This window comes from Corylus avellana, chromosome 4 (assembly GCF_965113065.1).
Source record: "Corylus avellana chromosome 4, dhCorAvel1.hap1.2, whole genome shotgun sequence".
Classification (NCBI taxonomy): domain Eukaryota; kingdom Viridiplantae; phylum Streptophyta; class Magnoliopsida; order Fagales; family Betulaceae; genus Corylus; species Corylus avellana.
Genome location: NC_142493.1, coordinates 12,628,635 through 12,647,199, shown reverse-complemented (window position 1 = coordinate 12,647,199; position 18,565 = coordinate 12,628,635). Strand labels below are relative to the sequence as shown.

The 18,565-nt window shown below is 39.0% G+C and overlaps 2 protein-coding genes and 1 non-coding gene across 4 annotated transcripts; 2 read left to right on the top strand and 1 right to left on the bottom strand.

The window, feature by feature from the left end:
• The first annotated feature begins 384 nt into the window (after window positions 1-384).
• On the top strand, window positions 385-14,434 carry LOC132178986 (ubiquinol oxidase 2, mitochondrial). 2 transcript variants are annotated; one of them, XR_015911920.1, is made up of 5 exons: window positions 385-1,129; window positions 2,633-2,761; window positions 9,692-10,180; window positions 13,962-14,074; window positions 14,213-14,434. XR_015911920.1 is itself a non-coding variant. In XM_059591586.2 (4 exons), exons 1-4 carry the CDS (start codon window positions 827-829, stop codon window positions 14,019-14,021), a joined length of 981 nt encoding a protein of 326 aa, XP_059447569.2. In that variant the 5' UTR covers window positions 385-826; the 3' UTR covers window positions 14,022-14,434. The 2 variants fall into 2 exon arrangements, 1 of the variants encoding a protein (XP_059447569.2); XM_059591586.2 differs by having other exon boundaries at window positions 13,962-14,434.
• A 235-nt stretch (window positions 14,435-14,669) lies between these two features.
• On the bottom strand, window positions 14,670-16,842 carry LOC132178085 (sugar transport protein 5-like). Its single transcript, XM_059590543.2, has 4 exons — window positions 16,680-16,842; window positions 16,270-16,589; window positions 15,308-15,940; window positions 14,670-15,179 (listed from the first exon to the last, which is right to left on the bottom strand). Exons 1-4 carry the CDS (start codon window positions 16,840-16,842, stop codon window positions 14,748-14,750), a joined length of 1,548 nt encoding a protein of 515 aa, XP_059446526.2. The 3' UTR covers window positions 14,670-14,747.
• On the top strand, window positions 15,963-16,036 carry TRNAN-GUU (transfer RNA asparagine (anticodon GUU)). Its single transcript has one exon. It is a non-coding gene; the product is annotated as a tRNA-Asn (tRNA).
• Window positions 16,843-18,565: the final 1,723 nt, after the last annotated feature.

Genomic DNA, 18,565 nt, shown 5'->3' with positions numbered 1-18,565 from the left:
TGAAAATTCCATTAAGTAGGACTGACGGAACTAACGGAGGTATTGATTTTATCTTTTCTCATAAGTTGAGTACTAGATTTGTCACGTTTTAAAACTTAAAGAGAAAAAAAAAAGCGAAAACTGAGGTGCCAAAAAAGTTATTAACCCTTTGTTTTATTATAAGTTTTTCTTTGTTATTTGGCCGAGTAGCGGAGTCAAAACAGGCTCTAAGGCAAAACTTGCTTCAGTCAAAGCCGCCTCGTTGTGAAATCGTGTGGCATGAGGAGCAAGCCACGTGCACACCACAGTTTTACTGGTCTTGACACTACAGTTCCCTCCCGTCATCCTGGAATGGAAGGGTGAATGGAAAAGGAGCTGCAATTTTCAACCCGGAGCTAAGGGCACTACCAAGTCCCATCTTTTCGACAATTCCGTGTCGGTCACGAAATCCTCTCTCACCATCCTATACGACCCAGAAGTATTTCTCTCCTAATACAACCAAATCTTCTTCCCTGTGTATCGTGGAAACCCGTAACAAAATTGGTCTTACACAAAATAATCAGTATCACACTGACGTAACAGAACAGCAATATATAAAACACCCGCAGAGAATCTAATCCTGTGCCGCACGCTTCTTATTCCAAACTTCGCGATAGCACTGTATTTATACATGGGATAACGATCTCTACCAATTTTCTGCTTAAATAGAAGTGTACGTACCGGTACACCGCGAAACACAGGATCGGAACCCCTCCCCTACCCTGTCGCCCGCTGTTACATAACTGCTCTCAGACGCTCAGTCTCCTAAAATCATTCGAGAAACTTTCATTTTCTTTGGTGGTCAACGATGAACCGTTTTGTGGCGAGGAGTTTGATGCGGGGCCTGATCGACGGCTGTGAGCACAGCCGCCGCGGCATTTCGACGGTGAGGGAGCACCAGAGTGTTGGTGCGCTTGGTGGCTTTTACTGGACCAGAGCCATGAGCTCCGTGGCGCCGGGGCCGACGACCACCACGGTGTCGGAGAAGAAGGAGAAAGGAGCGGAAGCGAAGAAGAGCGACGAGACTGCGGTGGTGTCGAGCTATTGGGGGGTGTCGAGGCCGAGGATCAAGAGAGAGGATGGGACCGAGTGGCCTTGGAATTGTTTCATGGTGACCGATTCGATTATATCTCTCTCACTCTTTCATTTTTGGTCATCTTAAGTTTAATTTCCTGGTGATCATTTGGCGATCATGAGTCCGTGCTTTGTGTTTTGGTTTTTGTTTATATTGTGATAATTTTGTCTTCAATTCTGGAAGTCGTCTGGTCTTTGCTGATGATTTATGCTCTCTCTCTCTCTTTGAACTTGTAGTCACTGTTTATGATGGCGATTTTGGTGACTTTCCTTGCTTTGATATTGTGTGTGTGCGGGTGTTTGTGCACGCGCGCCCCTATTATATGATTTTTTTTTTTGTGTGTTTGTTTGGGCTCGTGTTCTGGTGTATTTTCAGGTGCCTAGTTCTCTGTTCTTTGGTGGTGACTTTTGGTGATTTTAAAGTGTGCTTGGCTTGTGGATTGGTTTTGCTAGGAGGTTTTTATGTGTGATTATGTATATTCTCAATTGTTAGCAATAAGGTGAAGGTTGATGGTTGAACGGTGTTCAACGTGTTACTGTGAAAGAGCAAGCAATTGACACTTTCACTTGCACTTTAATTCTTGTCATTGAGTAGTGGTTATTCTTGAGGATCTTGGTGCGTACTATGCTTCTTTTTAAGGTTTTCACCTTGTTAGTAATGGATGGGTGTTCTATTCCTTTCTTTCTTTTTTTTTTTTTTTTTTTTTTTTTTAATTCAAAATTATCTAGTGAAATTACTTATGAATTTGTATTGTAAATCCTAAAACTAATAGCTGATTTTCCTCTCTCTCTCTCTTCCCTCCCCCCCGCTTTTTTTCTTTCAGATTTTGCTTTTTCGAGAGAAAAATTGCTATGATTTTTCCTTTTGAGTTGAATCTAAAACTAGTAGATTATGTATATTAAGCACTTTAATTGTGAAACTTTAATGTTCTTAACCAACTTTACACCAACCTTCTTATGTAAGAGAATTAAGTGTTGTTCTTAATAGAGGATTTTAAACTGAAGATAATATTTTTGAGTCTTCATTGATTGAAATAGGCACTTCTTTGTTTTGATATGTTCTTGGTATCTCTCATATTTTGTTGGCTGTATGAAATCGGAAACAAAATTGAATCATTCTTTTGTCAGCACTTCTTTAGTGTGATTATTTTCAGCAGCAGATTAGGGTTTACTAAAATAGTCAGTATTAGAAGATTATAGGAACTCTTCATTATTTTCATCGGATCTGGAGAATCTGTCTTTGAGATAATATTTTATGAGACATATTGTAAAGCCATCTTTTAAGTTTTATAATGCTAAAATTTCTGTAATCAACATTTCCTGATGCATGCCGGATGTGTTATGCATTTCATTTGCAGATGTGTTATAGTTCCATATTACATTCTTTTTGTGGGAAAAAGAAAATGTTATCATCGACCACTTTACTATTATTTCACTTGTGCCTATCTCTTGTAAGTTTATATGATGTGAAACTTGAAGAAAAATTAATTTTGGATCTGCATACTAATTGTTATTGACTGATTTTTCTTTTTTGATCTAGCCATGGGAGTCATACAAGGCAGATTTATCAATAGATTTGCAAAAGCACCATGTGCCAAAGGTGTTTCTGGATAAAGTTGCTTACAGGACAGTGAAACTTCTTAGAATTCCAACTGATATATTTTTCAAGGTAAAGTCAACCTTGTTTTTTTATTTTTTTATTCTGGTCATCAAAAAGCACGCTTAACTTTTTCTCTCATGTATTGCTTCTAATGCTTTCTTCCTTGTGAAATATTTGTAACAATAACAGTTTAAGTTCTGGGGTTACTGCAGAGAAATTTTTCTTAGGTAGAATCCACATTTTGTGCACTAAAAAAAGCTCTGTTGGAACTTGGAAGAACAGTATACTAATTGATTGTGTCTGTCACAGTGGAACTGGGTAGTTTTCATGTCTAAGCTGAACTGAATTTGAGTGGGAACATCGAAGAATGTCTTTTGACTAGTTCTGGTGCTGAAGAATATATATATATAGTAGTAAAACAAACCCCCCCCCCCCCCCCCCCCCACGCAAAAAAAACCCAAAAAAAAGGGGAAATAGAGGCACACTGATAAACTTGAACGCAGTTTACTCATTTATTACTGTTGGATTTTTCCTTTTGTTTATTTGTCAAGTCTGCTGATCTTGAATATCTTCTTTTCTTGTTGGAAGGTACTATGATGTGATTTTTTAAAAGAATCAAAGCACATGGTTAGGACCATTAATTTTAAGCACATTCCTTCCTTCCTTGTCTCTGTTTTATGGCTGACATTAAGTAGATATTGTTATGGTAGAACATAAGTGAGTAATACCTGGAGTTTTTTTTTTTTTTTTTTTTTTTTTTTAAGTGAAGTGAAATTATTATTATTATTATTATTTTTTTAATATTGAGAAAATATCCCAGCATGTATCTTCTGTTGCATTCCTGTAACTGTATAATGGATCAAAAGCTATAGAGCAGTATTCTCTTTATTCTATGATAAACTTTTGCTTGTTCTCATCAGTTTTAACTGCTTGTTTATATTTTGTATCTTCAAGTTTATGAAGGTTTCTTTTGGTTGCTTGTTCTCATCAATGTTAGCTGCTCATTTTTATCTCTATTTAGATTAGTGTTTTTCCCACATTAGAATAATTGTTGGGGATCATTGAAATGATGCAATTTAGTGAAAAGTATAGAGAGAAGGGAGAAAAACTAGTCACAAAATTTACTTGATTTGGTTGTGTGCCTACGTCCACAGGAGTGAGCGTCATGGGCTTTGCTTCGATAGTTAAACCTTACTCCGATATATTGAAGTTCCCATTTTACTCTTACCATATTGCTTCACACCCTGCATCCCCAAACCTATAATTCAACCTAGGACAACAAACTTAAATTAAGCTACAATAGACCTCATGGGCTTTGCTCGTTTCACTCCACTACACTCTGCCCATAAGGCCTATAATCTAGAGACTAATATGAACTTCTCATCCTAAATATGAGCCACTATCTCTTACAATCTTTGAGCCACCATCTCTTACAATCTCTACTTTGGTGAATATTCAAATCCTTTGGAGATATCAAAACCTTATGTCTCCAACTTGAACCAAAAGCCTTGAAAATGTCTCCTCTTTGACACTGAGAGACATTAACCAAGTCCAAGCAATGCTTGAACTTGTCTGTAGCAACAGGCTTTGTCAACATGTCAACCGCATTCGTAAATGTGAACTTTCTCTAGTATCACTTCACTTGAAACAATCAACTCCCTTACCTTGTGAAACCTCACATCAATATGCTTTGTTCTAGCATGATAAACCTGTTATTTTTCCAAGTAAATGACACTATGATTGTCACAATGCAATTGAACTCCACCTTCCGTTATACCATGCTCTTTGACCGTGCTACAAAGATAGTAGCTTTAACCATTGCCATGTATTCAAATTCTGTGGTAGACATAGCTACTAGGGATTGTGACATGGATCTCCAATAGATAGGTTTGTCTATTAGTGAGAGAAAACATAACCTGTAGTAGACCTCCTGTCATCCAAATTACATGCATAAGTTTCATATTTGTGGTTGCATGTGCCTTCAAATGTGCTACGTAGAATTTTAATTGGGCATTTGCAGGTGTGTATGGGCCGAATGATAATGTGGAAAGAAAATTTTTATGGGATGAGCTGGCAGGTTTGAGGTCTTTATGGGAGATGCGATGGTGTATGTTGGGGGGGGGGGGGGGGAATATTTTAATGCTGTCCAAAACCCAAATGAAAGGAAAGGGGCATCTAGGCAAACACAAACAATGGGCGAATTCTTTGAATTTATATTTGAACAAGGCCTTATCGACATACCAATGGTAGGAGGGTGTTTTACTTGGTCCAACCGTCGTGCCTGGTCTAGACTAGACAGATTTTTGCTCTCCACGGAGTGGGAGGAATATTTCCCAGATGCTACGCAAAGACGACTTCCTTGGATTGTTTCTGATCATTTTCCGGTGTTGCTGGATTGTGGAGTTCAAAATCAAGGTAGGCGGTCTTTTCAATTTGAAAATATGTGGTTGAAGGCAAAAGGCTTTGTGGAAAAGGTCCAAATGTGGTGGAACAATTACAACTATGAAGGCACCCCAAGTTTTGTGTTGGCTCGGAAGTTAAAAGCCTTAAATGTGATTTGAAAAAATGGAATGAGGAGGAATTTGGGGATGCAAGGAAGCGAAAGAAGGAGATGGAGGAGGGGCTGTGTGAATTGGATGAGATTGCCGAAGTGAGAAACTTAACCACAAAAGAAACTTTTTTTTTTTTGATTAGTAATAAGAAGTTTTATTAAAAAAGCGTAAAGGCGCCCCAAGGTACACTGGGAGTATACAATAGGATCACCTAACTAGAAGGAGAAAAACGAAGAAGAAAATCATCATAACTAAATCGAATCTGGAAAGACATGCGCAATAGTCCAAAGATACAGAGTTTGGAAAGGAGTACTAGACGGCACAAAGAATATTCTAGAAATTTGGAAAGGAGTACTTATCTAGAGGAAGTGAGTTGGAGACAAAAATCAAGGGCGTTGTGGCTAAAAGAGGGTGATAACAATACAAAATTCTTCCATTGATTGGCAAATTCACATAGACGGTACAATTCGATTGAAGCTTTAAGGGTGGATGGGCATATGACGACTGAGCCAGCAGCTATACAGCAGCACATTGTGAATTTCTATACAAATCTATATTGTGAAGAATACAAGTGGCGGCCGAAAATGGAGGATCAACCCTTCAACTCAATTGATGTTGAGGAGAGCACTTCGATGGAAAGAGAATTTGAAGAAGGTGAGGTATGGGAAGTGGTAAGAACTTTGAAGGGGGGGATAAGGCGCCAAGGCTGGATGGATTTTCTATGGCTTTTTTCCAGAAGTGTTGGGCGGTGGTAAAGGAAGATATTATGGCGGTTTTTAAGGAATTTTATAATCGTGGCAGATTTGAAAAGAGTTTGAATGCTACTTTTGTCGCACTAATTCCGAAGAAAATTGGAGTAATGGAGATAAAGGATTTTCGACCCATCAGCCTAATAGGGGGGGGGGGGGGGGGTGTATAAAATCATTTCAAAGGTTCTAGCTAATTGATTAACGACCGTTTTGGGGAAGATTGTCTCACACTCCCAAAATGCGTACATCAAAGGTCAACAAATTCTGGATTCTGTTCTAGTGGCAAATGAATGCTTGGATAGTATGATTTGGTCTGGGGAACCGGGTATCCTTTGTAAACTGGATTCGGAAAAGGCATATGATCATGTTAATTGGGAGTTTCTTCTTTCTGTATTGAAGCGATGCGGATTTGGGGAGAGATGGAGGGGGTGGATAGCGCATTGCATCTCTACGGTTTGTTTCTCTATTCTCATTAATGGGTTGCCTGTTGGGTTTTTTAGTAATTCTCAAGGAGTGCGACAAGGGGATCCTTTGTCTCCTTTCTTGTTTGTGATGGTAATGGAGGCTTTTAGTAGGATGATGTTTCTAGCGGTGGAGAGAGGGAGAGGCTTTCGGGGTTTTCGGTGGGTTCGCGAAATTAGGAGGGTACAAAAGTTTCACACTTATTATTTGCAGATGACACATTACTTTTCTGTGATCCTAGTATCGAACAATTCCGAAATTTGAGATGCTTGCTGTTGTGCTTTGAAGTGGTGTCAGGCTTGAATATAAATTTATCCAAATCTGACATTGTGGCTGTAGGTGAGGTTCAAGATATTGAAGGATTGGCCAATATTCTTGAGTGTGGAGTGGCTTCACTGCCAATACCATATTTGGGTCTTCCTTTGGGTGTTCATCATAAGGCATCTCATATTTGGAGTAGCATTATTGAGAAAATGGAGCACAAATTAGCGGGTTGGAAGAGATTATATTTATCTAAAAGAGGTAGATTAACGTTGATCAAAAGCACTCTATCCAACTTACCCACATATTATTTATTGTTATTTCCTATCCCAGTGAAAGTGGCTAATCACCTAGAGAAACTTCAAAGAGATTTTTTGTGGGGTGGCATGGGGGATGAGTTCAAATTCCACCTAGTGAATTGGGCCCAAGTATGCAATCCGAAGAGCTCGGGAGGGTTAGGAGTGCGAAACTTACTTATTGCTATTTCCTATCCTAGTGAAAGTGGCTAATCACCTAGAGAAACTTCAAAGAGATTTTTTGTGGGGTGGCATGGGGGATGAGTTCAAATTCCACCTAGTGAATTGGGCCCAAGTATGCAATCCGAAGAGCTCGGGAGGGTTAGGAGTGCGAAACTTACTTCATTTTAATCGTGCTTTGTTGGGTAAGTGGTTATGGAGATTTGCTATAGAAAGGGATGCTCTATGGAGAAAAGTGGTGGAAGCTAAATATGGTGTTTGAGAGATGGGTGGTGTTCAAAGGAGGTAGGGAGGCCCTATGGAGTGGGTTTATGGAAAAGTATTAGGAAGGGGTGGAATGGTTTTGCAAACCATGTGCGTTATGAGGTAGGCAAGAGTTCCACAATTTCGTTTCGGCACAATGCATGGTGTGGGGAGAAACTGTTGAAGATCCTTTTTCCAGAATTGTTCAATATTGCATGTGGGAAAGATACTTGGGTGGTGGAGAATATGCAGGTTCACAATGGAAGCATACATTGGGATGTTTTGTTTAGTCGCCCTGTGCATGATTGAGAAGTGGATGTGGTTTCTTGATTCTATGAGGTGCTTTATTCACAAAAAATTTGACATGGACGTGGATACAATGCGTTGGAGTCCATCGAGAAGGAAGGTCTTTGATGTCAAGTCCTACTATCACATTTTATCCTATTCGAGGCCTTATAGTTTCTCGTGGAAGAGTATTTGGAAAGTAAAGGCACCACCGAGGGTGACTTTCTTTGTATGGACGGCGGCTCTAGGGAAAATTTAAACATTGGATAACTTACGTAGAAGGTATATTATAGTGATTGAATGGTGTTGCGTGAGCAAGCATGGTAGAGAGTCGATTTTATTCCTACATTGTCAGGTGGCTATAGAGATTTGGAGTGCAATTCTTCAACTATTTGGGGTTGTGTGGGTCATGCCTCGCAGGGTGAGTGAGTGTTTGGGAAGTTGGAGGGGACAAATGGGAAATCATATTGCGTTGCACATATGGAGACTAGCACCATTGTGCGTGATGTGGTGTGTTTGGAGAGAACGGAATGCTCGAAGCTTTGATGATTGTGAGGGAGAATTGATTCATTTGAAGAAGTTGGTGCTACAAACGCTGTTTTCATGGAAAGTTGTTTGGCCTATTCCAACTACTTCTACTTTTTCTGAATTTCTAGATTTATGCTCTTCTTTCTTTATGGAGTAGGGGTCCCTTGTATACTCCCTGTGTACATGGGTTGCGCCCCTCTGCTCGTTGCTTGAATATACATTATTTATAAAAAAAAAAAAAAAAAAACCCCATAATTGAAACAAAGCCCTACTATTTGGAAAACATAATACCATGGTCTACAATTCCCCTCGTATGCCTGCAAATCCATTTAACTGCTTTCAAATGCTCTATTCATGGATTTTCCATGTACTTGCTGTGCTAACTACATGAGCCAAATCAGGCATGGTATTATAATAGACTGGTCCCATATTGGGAAGATGATGAGTAGCCCATATAGAGTAAGTGGTTTATAAAGATAGTCATGAGTATTAAGTCCCACATCGCTTAGTTTTTAGATGAAATTGGGCTTTATAAAAGATTCTAGAGGAGCTGTAAATTGACTAGTCCTTTTAGGGTGATAGCGCAGATGTAGCTAGCGTTTTTTCTTGGGTCGTTACAAATGGTATCAGAGCCACCTAGTAACGACATGTGATACTGGAACATTGCATGACCTGGCCTTGACAAGGGTCAATGGTTTAATGGGGGAGTTTGTAAGACCCTGGTCCTATATTGAAAAGATGATGAGTAGCCCATATAGAGTGGGTAATTTATAAAGATAGTTATAAGTACTAAGTCTCATATTACTTACTTAGTAGGTGAAACTTTGCTAAACTATGCTTTATAAGGGATTTTGGCAAAGTTTCAAATTGACTACTTTTTTTGGGGTGATAGAGCAGATGCGGCTAACGTTTTTCCCTTGGTCATTACAGGTATATACGATCACATACGTCGAACATCTTACTATACTAGCATATTTCACCTTTGACATATCTTTAATTTCTTCTTTTGTCCTTGGGCATTGACTAGCAGACAACTTGAAGTGATTCGCCAATGGTACTTACTGCTTTAGCATTATTCATAGTAAACTTCTCCAACACCTTCTTGACACAATTTTTCTGAGACACCCACAATTTTTCAGCCTTTCTGTTCCTGTACCTCCATAGGAAGAATCTTTCTAGCAGCATACAAATCTTTCATATCAAATTCCTTGCAAACAAAGATTTCAACTTGTCAACCTCATGCATGCTCTTTGCAGCAATCAACATATCAAATTGCAGTTTTTTGTTAAATATATCTACTTTCCAGTGAATGTACCAAACTTCAAAAGATGAATTTTCCTTCTCTGTGGGCAGCATTTGCTGGCGATCCTATTGTTTGCTTCTTGCCATTCTTTCCAAAGTATATGCTCGTGACTTTGATTTTAATTTTATAACATATTGCAGAGACGGTATGGGTGTCGTGCAATGATGCTGGAGACTGTGGCAGCTGTTCCTGGTATGGTAGGAGGGATGCTGCTGCACCTGAGGTCTCTCCGCAAGTTCGAGCATAGTGGTGGTTGGATCAAAGCGCTGCTTGAAGAAGCAGAGAATGAGAGAATGCACCTGATGACAATGGTGGAACTCGTGAAGCCCAAATGGTATGAAAGACTGCTGGTTCTCACTGTGCAGGGAGTCTTCTTCAATGCTTACTTTATTGCATATCTACTCTCCCCCAAACTGGCCCATAGAATTGTTGGTTACCTGGAGGAGGAGGCTATACACTCATATACAGAGTATTTGAAGGATATCACTAGTGGAGCAATTGAAAATGTTCAGGCTCCTGCTATTGCAATAGACTACTGGAAGCTACCCAAGGATGCAACACTAGAGGATGTTGTAACTGTGATTCGTGCTGATGAAGCTCACCATCGGGATGTTAACCATTTTGCTGCTGTGAGTATTAGTTGCCTTTCCCATGACCATGCTCTATACTGGTTTCAAAATGTTTTTTCTTCATATTTACTATGTTTATATTTTCTGAACATGTTAGTCACCTAAAATACGTTATTATGTTTCATTCCCCATTGTATATAAGCGTTTATAACTTGCAAGTTACCTAACATTTTTCTGAAAATGAGCCAGTGATAATATGACAAAAGAGAAGGATTTCATTTGATGTTGGGAAGTCTACATCAGGTCAAACTGTCATATTACTGGAAGAATTAATTTAAGAACAGATTATTTTTCATCCAAATAATGCCAGAAAGCATCTTTTTGTTTTAATCTTACCTCCTACCTTTTGGGAAAACAAGCCGTTTGTCCATCTATTATGCATCTTATATCTTATGAATGTATAGATTCATTATATAGTGTCTAGACACGAGGACTTCTTCCTTTCACTGGATATTTGCCACATAATATATAGAGCCTTGATATCAATGGCTTTTTCGTTTGGTTATCAGTAAGTGTGACATAATTTTATCTTCGATTAATTATCTGCATCTTTTCAACTCTTTTCTTTTTGCAAATATGGTTATGATTCAAACTTTGATTCAACAACCTCTGTACAGCAGTTACTCTGTACGCATGGGATCGGGAGGTAGTCAAATGAGGCAAAAATGCTGTTTTCTCCTTGGCATTTTTCATTTTAAATTTCATTGGTTTGATAAGTTGCTAAGTTAATCTCTGTTTTTTAAGATGAATGAATTTCTATAAACAACAAATCAAAGATTTACGGAACTCTTTAGCAATATGCTGGACCAATTGATGCTACACAAAGCATCTACCCCCAAACTACAACATTTACCCAATACAACACATGTTCAGATTTAACTATCAACAAAAAAACATCAAACTCTTAACAATTAATACATCCAACACAGCTATACAGAATTGCCATCACCACCCACCCCATTTACTCGCAACAATAAATTCTGATATATGCCCCAATTATTACAAATATCAGCATTTTCATCACTCTTAAATTTTCCCATCCCCAAAATTATGTGCCCCACTGCCCATGCTATATCTTTTTTGATAAGTAATCATGATATAAAAAAGCGCAGAGGGGCGCAACCCATATACACGGGAAGTATAAACAGAGAGCGCCTAGGAGGGAGAGAAATGAAAAAGAAAATCAGAGAAGCTAATCACTAAAGGAGCTAGCCAAGCGGCCGTCCAAGAGTAAAGCGTAAATAAGAAGAAATGAGTCAATTCCTCTATGGTCCTAGTGGAATTATCAAAACATCTAGCATTTCTTTCACTCCAAATACACCACATAAGACACAGAGGAATCATCTTCCACACAACCGCGCTTCGAGAACGTCCTCCCGACCACCAGCTAGCAAACAAAGCCCTCACCCTGCACGGCATGACCCAATGCAACCCAAATCGCTGAAAAATCATGTGCCAAAGAGCACTCGCAAGCTCACAGTGGAGAAGAAGGTGATCGACTGACTCTCCGGTCTTCTTGCACATACAACACCACTCCATAACCACTATGTTCCTCTTACGCAGCATATCATGAGTCAAAGTTTTGCCCAAGGCCGCAGTCCATCCGAAAAAAGCCACCCGCTGAGGCGCCTTAGTACGCCAGATGCTCTTCCAAGGAAACTCCTCTTGAGAAGAAGAAGACAAGGCCTTATAGAACGACTTAACCTCGAACTTGCCTTTCTTGGAAGAAGACCAACAAATACGATCTGCATTGCCTAAGGAAACCTTGCAAGAATACAACCGATCAAAAAAAGGAGAAATCAAATCCATCTCCCAATCTTGAACCGATCGCACGAAAATGACATTCCACTCAACTGCCCATGCTATATCTTGCAGCATTTGTCTGTTGATCTGTCCTGATTGCCATGTTTCAGGTCATTCCTTTGCCTCCAGATATGATAAACAGTTCCTCTCCAAGCCAGTCTAATAGCTGAAGCTCTCATGCTCCTATTCCTTCATTCTTTAATTCCCTGACTTATAATTTCCTCCCAAACTATGGATATGTCGCAAGCATCTCTTCATCACTTCCCTCCGAACTCTTTTACTGAACCCACACTCAAAGAATAGATGGTCCCGGCATTCAATAACATTTCTGCAAAATAAACATCTCACTTTTCCTCTATATCCCCATTGCATCAGTCTATTCCCAGTGGAGAGGCAGTTTTGAAGTGCGGTAGAGAGACAGTTTTAAAGTGCACAAGAAAACGATATTAGCTTCCATCGAGCCATTCTTGGCTGCCAATCCCGCTCTTTTTCCTTCATTACGCTTGCTAATTTTTCTTCCAATTTATCCGGATGCTACCAATCAAGCCATAAGTGTATAGAGCTTCCATCTCCAACTGAGAATTTTAAGAATTTTTTAGCCAACTCCCCCAGCTTAAGAATCTTTCTCCAACTCCAAGTAGCTTTCAGTTGAATTTTAAGCTGCCAAAAGCTCCTCCCCTTCAGTAAATTCACTTTAACCCAAGCCACCCAAAGATATCCTGACTTGGTAAACAAGTTCCAAATATGATTCAAGATTTCACCTTTATTCCACTCCTCTATCCTCTTTAACCCTAACCCTCCTCCTCTCCTCCTCTTTTTAGGACACAAATCATCTCCCAAGATACTTTATGCTTTGGCTGGACAGTCCTCATTTCTATTCCATAAGAACCTATTGAACTTTTGTTCAATAGCTCTAATAATCTTCTTAGGCAAAATGAAGATATTTGACCAATGGACTTGGATGCTATATAGAACCGATTGAAATCAAAGGCACTCTTAAGCATTTTACTGGAAGCTTCCATTCCTTCATATTTAGACATTCTAGCAACTGCTCCTTCACTCTCTGTGACACACCAGCACAGTAAAATGTGATCTTTGCTGGATTTGCTTGCAAACTAGACAATTCAACTGCAATGTAGCCACCGAGAATAGCAGAAGCTCATCTGCAAAACAGAGATGAGTAAGCTGAATTTCAGATTATGGAGGATGATATCCAAATTCCTTTCCATTCTTTTGACCCCTTTCCAACAATTTGGAAAGTATCTCCATAGCAATCACAAGTAGATATGGGAAAATTGGATGACCTTGTCTTAACTCTCTCCTACCTTCAAAGTAGCCAACAAGTTTTCCATTTAAAGCAGTAGAGAACCTTGGAAAAGTAATGCTAAGTTAATCTGTCTTGTATATATATATAATTTTTTTTTTTTTTTTTTTTTTACATGTCTACACAAGGGGGAGGGAAAGGGGGAGGAGGATTCAAACTAATGACCTCCGCTTCATGAAGTGTGGTCTCCAGCCGATTGAGCTACCCCTTAAGGACTTTTGTATCACCTATAATAGATAGAGCACGAAATAAGAATGAGTTTGATTCCTTCTGTTACCTTTCCTTTTGAAAGTTCGATGCTCCATCTTTGTTTCCAAGATGAAAAGCAAAGCAAAACGCGATTAGTGAAAGTTATGATACATGTAGCTTATCAAGACTTGGATGTACATCAACCATTGCTGAATTATTGACTTAGATTTGACAAAAGCAGCGGACTCGATTAAGCTATAAATATAGAGGACAAAAATTGACAATCTAGCTGAACTGTGTTGAAATGTCTCACTGCAAAAGGGAAGGGGTTGTTCCGGGGGGTTAGGGTTGTAGTTACTTGGTAGCATCATTAACTAAATGAGTTTGGTTTTTTGTCTTTCAGATCTACCATATCTTTTATTCTAACTTTGTTATTGGGTTATGATCACTCTGCTTTCTCTGCAGGATATTCACTTTCAAGGAAAGGAATTGAGGGATTCCCCAGCCCCTGTCGGTTATCATTAAGATGCATTATGTAGGTTCATATAATTTTTCAACATCATTTGTGAGTTTATATGGTAAGAGAAATGATAGAATTCATTTATTTTTCAACAATCTTTTAACCATCTCCATAGTGAATGAATGAATTCACCATTGAATTTGTGTGAAATATACATCAGTTCACAAATCTAATGGTTAATCTATTGAATTTGTAGGTTGAGATGGGAAAAAGATGAGAAAAATATTGATTTGAATCATTTCTCATATGGTAAAGACTTCTATCAAACGAGTTAAAGAGGATAGATGGCTCGTGTATTTTAAATTCAAATTTGTTGAATTCAATGACAGCTTCTCTAGTATTCTTGTAATTTTATTTGGATGCATGTTAGTAAATCAAATAATTTATAAGAACACTCGGCCAAAAATAACTTTTAACATACCTCTCCAGCCATACAAATTTCAGTGATGAGATGGAATACAAGCCCTTTATTTACAGGCTAGGTTAGAAGCTTCAATTTGGATTATGCTTTAAATAGAATCTGATTTTAATTATTTGAATTTCATTAATATTTTCTCTATTAGAATAAACTACTAAAAGCTTTCAATTTATGTTGCAATCTATGTCAAAAAAATAAAAATAAAAATAAAAATAAAAATTTATGTTGCAATCGGTTCGGTCCGTGGGTTTCCTATAAGTAGAATAGTGTAATGAAGCAAATGAATTTGTGTGTGGATTATAAAAAAGGAACTTCATCGGTGGATCTTCTCAGTTGGAACGAATCGATGCCAAAACCAATGATTTTTCCAAATGGCATCCATGGTCTCCAAGCGAAGCCCCTTGGTCTCCGGTACGAAGAGCGCCACGAAAATGCTCATGATGAGGACCCATCCAGCGTAGAATAAGAAGACGCCATATTTCATCCGACATAAGATGGCCAAGAACACCTGAGCCAGAATGAAGGTCAATACAAAGTTGCAGGCAATGGATATCCCTTGCCCCACCGGCCGGACTTCCATCGGCAATATTTCCGTCGGCACCAGCCACGTTAGCGGCCCCCATGACCACCCAAATGCGGCGGAGATGCTACACATTAGGACCAGTACCCCAATCGCTGAGCCCTTTGAAAATGTGTTGGTCCCTGCCGTCCCTAGCTCCGACGCCAATATCCATGCCAACGCTACCTTCATCCAGCCATCCATTCATATTTATATCATGTTAATTTTGATTTTTTATTTATTTATTTTTAAATTAAAATATGATGATTGTAGTAAAAGAAAAAAGAAAAAGAAAAAAAAAAAAAAAAACTGACCTGGCAAATAAACATCTGGGCCCCAGCTTCCAAAAACAAGAATCTGCGCCCAAACCTGTCGACGGCAAAAGTAGAGACGAGCGTAGAAGAAAGATTCACGACTCCGAGAATGATGGCTCCGAGCAAAGCCTTGTCGCTGCCGAACCCAATGGAGCGGAACAGAACGGGAGCGTAGAACGCCACGATGTTGATCCCCGTCAGCTGTTGAAAAGACGGGATTGCCACCGTCAGCACCAAGTGCGGCCGGTACCGTCTTTCGAATATGGCCTTGTAGGGCTCGTTCCCGGCGGTTTTCGAGGCTATGTTGTGGCTGATGAGCTCATTCAGCTCGGCTTCAGTGTCCGAATCACAGCTACGGACTTGGCTCAGCGACTGTCGGGCTTCCTGCACTCGGCCCCGTTGGATGAGACTACTCGGCGTGTCAGGGATGAACAGCGTGCCAAGCGTCATCATGGCAGCTGGCAGGGCGCCGCAGCCTAGGGCGATTCGCCAGCCGGATTCTCCGGCTTGAGCTGCGAAGAAGTTGACGATTGTGGCTAATACTACCCCAACGCCGATGAATAATTGGAAGCCTGAGTTTAATGCACCGCGCCATTTAGGTGGGGCCATTTCTGAAAGGTATATTGGTGCTGCCTGTAGAACAACAGTCAAGCAAGCTGGAATAGCTCAGTTGGCTAGAGCGTGTGGCTGTTAACCACAAGGTCGGAGGTTCGAGCCCTCCTTCTAGCGTTTTATTCACTTTTAATCAAATATTCGAATATTTGTTTATTTTCAACTCACCCACTTTTTTATTTTTTTTAATTATTAATTATCTTTATATCAATAAAAATATTTAAATTAACAAAAGCTTTGAAAAATAAAATAAAAAAATCAATATTTTCACGGTTACGTCATGTCACTGCTATTGATAAGCCTTTCATTCATCAAAATAAAACTAGAGTTGAAGAGATTTATTTGCACACCTGATTTGTGAAACCAATGCCAACGCCGAGAAGGAGGCGGCCCAAAATGAGCATTTCGATGTTCATAGCAGCGGCGTTAAGCGCTGTGCCGGCCAAGAAGACGAGGCCGCCGATGAGCAAAATGCCCCTCCGGCCTGTAGTGGTGGTGACTCGGCCGGCAACGAGGGATGAGAGCAACCCAGATACATACAATGAGGAAGTAAATGCTGTCAGAGCTTGGCTGTCGAATATGCAGTATTGATTCGGCTTCGAATGCGCCATCTTCTGCAGAACAGATGGGAAGAATTTCTTCAGAAATGGCTCCATTGTCGTTACTCCTCCTGCAATAATATCAAACAATTAATAAATATTTATATTAAATTTGCATGAAAAAACTCAAATATCCCATGCATGCATTAATTGTGCGTAACCGGAAATGCCAATATCATAGCCAAATATCAACCCAGCTGAAGCCGCAACAATGCAGATTATGACGACGGCCGCCGTTAAAGATCCTTCTACAGATGCATTTGCTGATAGCTCTATATCATTTCTACTACTACTTCCTTCGGTAGCGAACACCCCTGCTGTCATTTTTTCAATCTCTATCCCTTTTTCTTTTCTTTTTTCTGTCTTTCTTTTAAAGAAAAGTAAAGAAGCTTTCACAATTTCAATGTTTTTTTTTTGGTTTTAATATATAATTATTTAATTAAGAGTAATATTGGTTTTTTGATATTCATTCTATAATTGGCCGCATTTTCTGCATCTGAAGATAGTCGTACAAAAAAGGAAACCTTAAAAGACTAGTTGACCACAATTTTGCCCTGATGAATAGGAACGTCAACGCGCGGAACCACTGGCGGCCCTTACCATCCGCCCGCTATTTCTAGTTTCAACTTTAATTTCCATTTGAAAATTAGCTACGTGTACTCCTCACACTATGAAACATACCTGTTTTTGTTCCTTTGGAATATTAATTCAAGGAAAAACGTCAGAAAACTCTTGGCGTTTTGAAATTATTTATTAAAGTTTTAAAATATCAATTAAAGTATATTTTAGATGTCACTCTTGTGTGACTTCATGAATGAGGTGGCCGGTTTTTAAAATTATTATTTAATCAAAATTCAATAATGATCAATCACAAGACCAGTTATGATTTTAGAAGCCACATCATTTTTAGAGTAATACAAGAGTGACTTCTAGCATTATTACTTAATTAAGGGTACGTATCGAATTTTTAATTTCTTTCAATTATCTCATTTCGTTAGGATTTTTCATTAAATCTTTTCAAAATTTTCAAAATACGCATTTTTTTTCTTAGGGTTAACAACTTTATTAGTATCTCGGTTTACACGTTTTTATTTTTTCCCCCTATGTTTTCAAAATAGCCAAATGTGATACCTCACCTAAGGGAAAATGCAAAATCAATACCTTATTAGTTTCCTTTAGTCTAAATTAACCGAATTTCACGTCATCTGCCACGTGTCACTCCCAAAATATGCCATGTGTCCTAAAAAAAAAAAAAATAATAATAAATAAACTTAAAAAAAAAAAATTGAAAATTTGAGGGGTGGCCAGCCACCCCAAGGCCGGTTTGGGGGTGGCCGAACCACCCTCAAGTGCTTTGGGGGTGATTCGGCCACCCCCATCGTTCCAGCCAAACCAAACTTAGCCCCCATCGCAACCCATCTTTGCCCCCATCGCCCCCACGCAACCCATCGTCCATGCCAACCTATCATCATCATCTTCATCAGAAACTGAAACATTTGACATTGCTAGATTTTGTTCCATATAGTTGGAACAAATCAAATTGAGATCAAACTTTTCACCCATTGCAGAATCATTGCTACTTTCACAGTCTGATGGAACAAGAGTATCATGGGTTGATTCAACTTCATTTCTGCTCATAGATGAGACGACCCTCATCTTCTACTGGTTTCTCATCCAAAATCACCTTTTTCTTTTTTGAATGTGACAATGAATGATAAGTGCCAAATATTGCATATTTGGACCCCTTTATTTACATTAGTTAATTCTTTAGCTGTGTCGTTATTTAATATTTTGTGTTAGTTTTGTGTTTTTAGTATTTTGTAGGTGTTGAAGAAAAACTACTTTTTGGAAGAAAACATACTTTGAGAAGACCTAGATGATGTGGTTAAGTTTAACCAAATCCAAAAAATGGGTAAATCGGATTAAGGATAAGATTGGATAAAATTTCGAATTGGATTCAAATTCAGATTCTACACGTCTCAGTATTTTGACCATAACTTTTCGTTCACATATCCGATTGAGGTTATTCAAGTGGCTTTGGAAAGCT

Coding starts and splice junctions, on each gene's coding strand:
- LOC132178986 (XM_059591586.2), top strand. CDS start 827: ATGAACCGTTTTGTGGCGAGGAGTTTGATGCGGGGCCTGATCGACGGC. Junction 1,130..2,632: donor GGCCTTGGAATTGTTTCATG/GTGACCGATTCG, acceptor TTTTTGATCTAG/CCATGGGAGTCATACAAGGC. Junction 10,181..13,961: donor ATGTTAACCATTTTGCTGCT/GTGAGTATTAGT, acceptor CTTTCTCTGCAG/GATATTCACTTTCAAGGAAA.
- LOC132178085 (XM_059590543.2), bottom strand. CDS start 16,842: ATGACAGCAGGGGTGTTCGCTACCGAAGGAAGTAGTAGTAGAAATGAT. Junction 16,590..16,679: donor CTATGATATTGGCATTTCCG/GTTACGCACAAT, acceptor ATATTATTGCAG/GAGGAGTAACGACAATGGAG. Junction 15,180..15,307: donor CCCAGATGTTTATTTGCCAG/GTCAGTTTTTTT, acceptor GGCTGGATGAAG/GTAGCGTTGGCATGGATATT.